The sequence below is a fragment of the Dendrobates tinctorius genome, unplaced genomic scaffold (assembly GCF_039654945.1).
Source record: "Dendrobates tinctorius isolate UK_male_01 unplaced genomic scaffold, ASM3965494v1 ptg000032l, whole genome shotgun sequence".
In the NCBI taxonomy this organism is placed as follows: Eukaryota; Metazoa; Chordata; class Amphibia; order Anura; family Dendrobatidae; genus Dendrobates; species Dendrobates tinctorius.
This window is the reverse complement of record NW_027361700.1, coordinates 2,307,501-2,316,019: the sequence shown is the minus strand read 5'-3', so window position 1 is coordinate 2,316,019 and position 8,519 is coordinate 2,307,501. Positions and strand designations below refer to the sequence as shown.

General features: G+C 44.7%; 1 protein-coding gene across 1 annotated transcript in view; it reads left to right on the top strand.

Moving 5' to 3' along the window:
• The first annotated feature begins 2,097 nt into the window (after window positions 1–2,097).
• The window catches only part of CNTNAP1 (contactin associated protein 1), a 205,859-nt gene continuing 199,437 nt past the window's right edge, over window positions 2,098–8,519 (top strand). The window contains exon 1 of the mRNA XM_073572312.1: window positions 2,098–2,331. Coding sequence (XP_073428413.1) covers window positions 2,268–2,331 — 64 coding nt within the window. The 5' untranslated portion in view covers window positions 2,098–2,267. The remainder of the gene's footprint in view (window positions 2,332–8,519) is intronic.

Below are 8,519 nucleotides of genomic sequence, written 5' to 3'. Positions count from 1 at the left end.
GAAGGTGGAAGTGGAGGGGTAGCAATCTTGACTTGGGACAAGAATTTCGGGTTCAAAACCAATTTATCTCCACCCAAAATGCTCTTCAGATTAACCAAAGTTAACAATTTGTCACCCGACCCCCCCCCATGCTCCCGCATAATTGAACTCACCAGTCTGCGCCTCAGGAGCAGGAACCTCCTCAACATTGTGTCCTCTCTGTTCCTCATGAGATGTTCTAGGAGATTGCTGATTCCTTACTCGACTATGACCACGAGACCCCGATGCAGATGAAGAATGATAACGCGAAGACCGTGAACTCCGACTGCATCTAGAAACTGATCTCTTCCTTCTTCGATGGGTGTAATGACTATGGCATCTTGGAGATCTTCTACCAGAATCAGAAGAAGAGGAAGTGGACCTCTAACTTCTCCATCTTCTGCCACTCCTCTGCTTTGGACGGTCATCGATCATCCAGTAGATGCTAATACTGAAGGGGCTGCCCCAGATGATGAAGCAGCCACCAATCCTGTATGCAGGGAAATACCCAATGGCCATGCATTACCAGCCGGACCCGAACTGGCCACCAGGTCCCCCCCCCCTGGAGCCCCTGGCTGCAAGTGCGTATCAGACACCGGTGGTAAAATACCAGCAACTTGAACAAATGTACCCAAACCTACTGACACAGGAGGTGCAGTAACTGGCTGTATAGGGTTAGGCAGGTGGGACACCAAAGACATGGGGGGTAACATCTTCTGGCTGCTGCCAACCTGCTGTAAAGGAGCCAACTGTGAGGTAACCATGCCCAAATTATGAGGAAGGGGGGCCACATAACGGTTAACTGGTACTGGTTCACTCCCTTCAAGAGCTGAATCAACTAACAAGCGCACACCAGTTGACTGAGGTAAAGAACATGGCTGCTAACTAGACCCCCTCCTGTGCCCAGCCTCCTCCATAGAGGAAGAACTGGCACTGTGAGTACCCCCATTGTAATATATTGACCGGCTACACCGTGGGCTAACAACGCATTTGGTTCCACAGCGGCTCCTAGTACACAAGCAGCCGGTGCCCTGCACTGTCACAAAGTCTGAGGGGAAAAGGACCCAGGACTTCATTGACCGGGTCCACTGCGCCTCACTGTGTTCCCGCCCCTCCTGCCTCTAACATGGCCGTCGGGCGGGGGAACAAAAGAAACACCTGCGTCATCCGCAGGTGATAACGTCAGGCCAGGAGACTGCGCTCCCGCGATACCTGGGCAAGGTGGCCAACGAGGGGATGGGCTCAAACGCTCCGGGGGCGCGGCTTAAGCTGCGACCGCCAACTGCCAAGTGCCATATGAGGAGCTGCGGCACCAGCACCCAGCTCCGGTAAGATGGCTGTGAGCCAAGCAGCTCCCTACCTCTGAACCCTCTCCCTAACCGCAGCCTCCAGCGAGGACGACATGCCTCACCAGGATGCGCTCAAACCAGGTACCAGCTCAGCTCGCTGCTCCAGGTTCAAAGAGGCAGAAAACGCCTCAGGTAATTCTTTATATACCCCCAGAGGGGGGGGGGAACCCTGAACTAGGAAGTGACACTGTGTCACTTTATCATACAGCAGGGCAAAATTACCATTAACCCCTTCCTCACATCCCAGTGGAAAAGGGGGAAGAAAGGGGTGGAAAGCCCCGTCATAACCAGGCTGGTAAGTCAGGGGGCCCCTGGCAAATAAAGCCGGGCCCCCGCAAAATGAGGCATGATACCCGCTACTATTGCCCACAGTGCCCATCATTTCCAGCCTTATGCCTCACTGACTGCTTTAAAATCTTCCACACAGAATCTTGTTATTAAACTGTAATAATCCCATTTTGTCAAAATTGGCTCAGTGACTAATGGGTTAAGCTTGAAGTGTGAATAACAATTTGAAAAGTGAGGAACAAAAACTGCAGAAAAATGTCAGCAAAAGCACCTGTAAAAGCAGAGGCTGTTTTACCAATTGTAATTTTTTTTAACAGCTAAAAAGGTTCTGTGTGAAGATAGCCTTAAAGTAAATCGCCCACGACAAAGATGTCTTCCTTCTGGCTTCACTGGAAGGCAGTCATGTGACCCTCTCCCAGCCTTGCTAGGATGCTCTGTGTCACAGTGAGGCAATGATAGACTAAGCACACTTAGCTCTGCGCTGCTGCTATGCTTCAGCACAGAGGAAGCTGATCCTCCCTCCTGGATCCCAGCTTAATGCATCTTTAGGAGCCTCTGGACCAGCTCATGTCTAAAGCTGCAAGCTTCTAAATTGCCAGAGGGAAAAGAAAAATGCATCCCTTATTATTGCTCACATGGGCTGCTGCGCTACAGGGAGGACACCTAACCCTGGCAGGTAAGTGCCACATATAGCATTTACTTCTTAAGATTTAAATAGATTATGTTGGTTATTTCAAGGAAGGAGCTGGTATGATGGCTCCATAAAGTTGTGATCTGCAATGCAGTGCTGGGAGCACATGCCAACACCAAACTCTGCCCTGCATTGCAGCACTCCTTATCCCATACCCCAGCCTTCCTTGCTCATGCCTTTCTAACACTGTCATCCTAAGCATGCAGGCTGTCCGCCTCGCTCTGTACAGACCGTCATTCACCATCTGTCCAAATATTGACTCTTTATTGTCTATACCCTTATACACAAGAACAGAAAATAAAGATTTTAGGGGGGGTTCGGGGGCATCAGTTCTCGTTACTTCTATGTAATGTGCTTTTGGGGGTTTCCTACTGCGGTGGTTTCAGGTAGATCTGCAGTCGTTGCTTTTTTTTTCTGTGGGTGGTTTTTTTCTGGGTCCTGTCCAAGAATAAGCAAAATCACATAAGAATTCAAAATATGTATCTATAGACGTCTGTGGAGATTGCTAAGCAACCAGGACGGTTCTAATCGCAGTTATCAGTGCAAGTAATTAATTTTAATTGTGCTAAATATTACATTTAGGCAGCTGATTTACATTTAATTTTTTTTTTAATTCAAGGAAGATTAACCCCCTTAACTTTTACAAAATTACTTTTACAAATTCTGCAAACAGATGCTTTCGGAGACAATAGAGTCACAGAGAGGGTAAAGGACTGTAATGCAGAACTTTATTCCATATGACCTTACTGCAGTATCGTCACCACCCTGCCCTGCACATTCGCAGCCCAGGGTGACCAGTCCAGGTTTTTATTTCTCACCATCTCACCTGCATTCATTACTTTTGGGTATAACCTTGTCTTTGTGTTCAGAAGGAAGAGTCAGGTCATTATTTACTGGGTGAAGGACACAGTTTGTGTGTCACGTAGATTGGGGCTGTTTGATGGCAGAGACTTGGATGAATCTTGCTAATTTCTGTATCGAAGGGAAACTATAGGTTTCAAGGTCTAGTACATGTAGCTGAAATGACAATCATGGAAATGATGTTTGGTATGTCTTCCTTTTTCATTCTCCATTTATATCCATTTATGAATAATGTACCCAAAAGATGAGGGTTAAACATGACTTGTCCATTCAGTGTCAGTAACTCTTCTTTTTCTGTGGTGGAGGAATAACTAGGCATGTAGGCAAGGTTAAAGAGGTTGTCCCCTTCTAGAAAATCTCATTCTATGGGAACAGTTTGTTGTAAAAAAAATTGACTCACTTTGCTTTACTCATAGTCCCCGGGTCCACCGTTGAGTCCCTGACGCTGTTCCCGATGTCAGTTATTGGATGATTGAATGCAGCGTTGACGTCACATTGACAGCGCTGCAGGCAATTAGTGAGCTCAGCGTCTATGAGAGGCGTGTTCCATCTACAAGGACAGAGCCACTAAGCTTGCTGATTGTCTACAGCGCTGCTGTTGACGTGTCGTCAACGCCGCAACCGATAACTGCCATCAAGAGTATCATCGGAGACTCAGCGGTGGACCGAGGATGGTGATTACAGTGCGGTTTGTTTTTTCTAACAAGCTCCACCAGGGCACTGGGATTTTCTTAACGGGAATAACCCCTTTGTATCATTCTCCAAGCAGAAAGAGAAAATTAATTTTTTGGAAATTGGATATGCCAAACAACCAATCTCTACCACTCTATACCTCAAAAGTTTTCTATATTGTGGGGTGTAGTTTGGAACAGAATTAGGTGCTATTACCACATCACCTGCAGCCCTGCTCCATCCAAAATATCAGTTCTCAGGTTTCCATAAGGAGAGTTTTGTTATGCACCAAACATAACTATTGTAGAAGACCTAGTGATGTCACCTAGTTTACACTGCTTTGCTGCTAGAGAACCTTCAAGGGTGGAGCTGCAGTAGTGAAGCTAAGGGTGGGTTTACGTGGACTGAATTCTGCTCATAACAATCAAGAACTGATATTATAAGTTTATCGGTGCTTGTTTAATGCCCCTGTGGAGACCGAACAATCATTACAACCTGATCTGATACCTTACAGTACGATACAATATGATCTTTTGATTCCTCTACAGTTGGTATATTGTCAGAAGAACATTCCTTGTTTAAAAAAGGAGATTTAAGTCTAATAAGGATGATTTTAAGATCCGCAACAATCCCATTCTGCTTATTCATCTCCTGATCGCTGCCATGATTACACAGACCCATGATCGATGTCATGATTACACAGGCCCTTGATCAATGTCATGATTACACAGGCCCATGATCAGTGTCATGATTACACAGGCCCACGATCAATGTCATGATTACACAAGCCCTTAATCCCATGAATCAACCAATTATCAACCCAGATAAAAAGAGGTCTTAAGACTAAAATTTTACATTTTGATTTACAATTCTAATTATTTTTTAACAACCATAAAAATATAAATTTCTCATTTCTTGTGGATACATTTTTTATCCTTTGAAATATTTGAATACAGAAAATAAATTGATTTTATTAAGAGATCAGGAATGTTTTTTACATACAGTAAGTGGGATATATGCTGCTCTTTCACTGACTTACAGCTTAACTAAATTTTACCTCACTAGCAATCAATAAAGCAAAAAAGTGCCCCTGTGGCCACATGTTGTCTTGTAGAGCAACCCGTACATCCAAGAGTAACATAGTTTCACATGAGTGTAACACGGGTGCCTAGATATAATTGGATGGGACCATATTACTGGTATAAAAATGCACCCAAGCTACACATGTGAAACTGACTTGAGGCCAAGTAGTGTAACTTCCTATCAACCGGTGCCATGTTAAATGCTGCTAGTGAGTGTTAACATTCTATCCTCTTCAACGATGGATGCTGCTTTTATCTTGAACGCAATGATTGACGAAGATTGGTCAGGAGATCTTGTGGACAGCGCCATGTTCACACCGGTTCTACTCCTGGGATTATGGTATAGGTCTTCAATCCAGATCAACTAACAGCTTGGCATTTCATTGATTTGGTCGTGGAACCAGTGGTTCAACCATTTCTTTAAAGTGTCCCAGGATCCCTTTTTTGACATAACAATGCCAGAGTGTACGTTGCTGGTGTAACTGGGAGTAGTGGACATGGCCTAAACGTGCTACCATGGCCTGCAGGATCTATAGACTTGTCTCCCATGGAGCCAATCTGGGATGTCATTGGATGGCAATTGTATAGGCGAGTATCAGATCTTGATGAGTTGCTGCCCAAGTGCATTCAGCGTGGCATAATATTACTCAATCATTAATAAGCTCAATGATAGCAGCTAAGGCTGTAAGTGTGTGTATTTCTGCATGTGGTGCTTGTGTTTTATGCTGGATAAAGAGAGATGGTTTAATTTTTTTCTCATCTTTTCATCATTGGCATATCATTAACATGTCCATCGATCCTGTGATTTCTATAATTTTATGATTTCTCCTTTTTGGTGTTGCAATTTCAATCTGGAGGAGTGCAGATAAGAGGATATTTATGTTCCTCCAATAATTTCCATTGGGACAGGTTTAGGTTGAAACAAGAACTGGACACACAGTACCTGCAGTATGGCCACAAGTCCCAGCCTGAACAAAGGTTTTATGACCCAAGCAGTGATATCTAAATCTCAGTAAGGGTATGTGCAGACAATGTCTTAATTCCGATGGCAAATCCGGCAAAGTTTTCCAAGGCAAAGCCGGTTCAGAAAAAAACTGTGACCTTTTTTCTGGAATGGCTTTGTTGGTGGTTTTGCCATTGCTTTTTGCGGCTGTTCTGACACTGTTGTTTTTTTCCCTGTAGTTTCCAAATTAAGCCACCCGAAAAATGAACTTGTTATTTCTTTTAATCACTTTACAGTTACCAAAACCTAAAGTGGTTTAAAGAAGTAATAAAAGGTTGAACATGTGCATGGTTGTCACATGCCCGTCCTGTGTGACACGGCCAGCAGGCCGGTAACTGAAACAACAGGACGCGGCACGTGTAATTGTGCAGTGTGATGCGGCCCGCAGGCCGGTAACTAATACAAAGACAAAGGGGGATAGGGAAACATTTACAACGGAGGGCCGTGCGATAGGGAACGGGGAACGTGGAGACCTCCTGCACTCCCCTGAGTCAGTGTCCCTAACGCTCCTAACGTTCCCTATGCCGGTTCCGCACCGGGCGCCGCTCAGGAACCTGTAGCCCTGGCACACCCTACACCTATCCATTGCTAGGGAGCTGGGTAGTGCAGGCACTGGCCCCACCGCTGCACTAACACCAACATGAGGAAAAGTGACAAACAGGGAAACACTTAGCTTTGCTCTGATGCACTTGCTCCTGGCAACAGAGACCAATACCTGAGTGCATCTTCCTCCACCGTGTCCAACATCTGGGTGCAGCTTTACAGCAACAGTGTCCAGCACTGAGTGCCGCCTTGGAGCAACAGAGTCCAGCACCTGAGTGCAGCTGTCCAGCAACCGAGTCCAGCAAACTGAGTGCAGCTCTCAGTAACAGAGTCCAGCAAACTGAGTGCAGCTCTACACCATAGCTGCCACTCCACCAAGCTTTGCAGGAATTCTGCACTGACACCATAGCTGCCAATCCACCATGCTTTACACGAACTCCTCGCTGACACCATGGCTGCCACTCCAGGACTCTGAATGAGCCACCCTGGACTCTCCTCCAGCTCCCCATCCAGCTCCTTCCTTCACCCAGGATGGTTGGAAAGCCCAACAATAATAATATCACCAACATGAGTGAGCACTACTGACACACCTTTATAGAGCAAACACACCTGTTAGTGATTCCCGTGCAATTACTCTAACCACCACCGGGGGCAAACTATCTCTAAAAACACCAGTGCAATGACCATACTGGCCACCGGGGTAAAACGATCTCTAAGCACAAGTGCAATGACCATACTGGTCACCGGGGACAAAACCAACCCTGAGCAAAACAGCTCACAGGAAAAAAAAAGGTTACTTGTGCATTTAATCTGTCAGATCCACCCTGGATCATGACAATGGTAATGTCGTTTGTACAACCCCTGGCAAAAATTATAGAATCACCGGCCTTGGAGGATGTTCATTCACTTGTTTAATTTTGTAGAAAAAAAGCAGATCACAGACATGGCACAAAACTAAAGTCATTTCAAATAGCAACTTTCTGGCTTTAAGAAACACTAAAAGAAATCAAGAACAAAAATGTGGTAGTCAGTAATGGTTACTCTATTAAACCAAGCATAGGGGAAAAATTATGGAATCACTCAATTCTAAGGGAAAAAATTATGGAATCATGAAAAACAAACCAACAAAAAAACACTCCAACACATCACTAGTATTTTGTTGCACCACCTCTGGCTTTTATAACAGCTTGCAGTCTCTGAGGCATGGACTTAGTGAGTGTCAAACAGTACTCTTCATCAATCCGGCTCCAACTTTCTCTGATTGCTGTTGCCAGATCAGCTTTGCAGGTTGGAGTCTTGTCATGGACCATTTTCTTCAACTTCCATCAAAGATTTTCACTTGGATTGAGATCCGGACTATTTGCAGGCCATGACATTGACCTTATGTGTCTTTTTTCAAGGAGTGTTTTCACAGTTTTTGCTCTGTGGCAGGATGCATTATCATCTTAAAAAGTGATTTCATCATCCCCAAACATCCTTTCAATTGATGGGATAAGAAAAGTGTCCAAAATATCAACATAAACTTGTGCATTTCTTGAAGATGTAATGGCAGCCATCTCCTAAGTGCCTTTACCTGACATGCAGCCCCATATTGTCAATGACTGTGGAAATTTTCATGTTCTCTTCAGGCAGTCATCTTTATAAATCTCATTGGAACGGCACCAAACAAAAGTTCCAGCATCATCACCTTTCCCAATGCAGATTCACGATTCATCACTGAATATGACTTTCATCCAGTCATCCACAGTCCACAATTGCTTTTCCTTAGCCCATTGTAACTTTGTTTTTTTCTGTTTAGGTGTTAATGATGGCTCTTGTTTAGCTTTTCGGTATTGAAATCCCATTTCCTTTAGTTGGTCTCTTACAGTTCGGTCACAGACGTTGACTCCCATTCGTTCCTCATTTGTTTTGATGTGCATTTCCTGTTTTGGAGTCACATTGCCTTAAGTTTCTGGTCTTGACGCTTTGATGTCTTCCTTGGTCTACCAGTATGTTTGCCTTTAACAACCTTT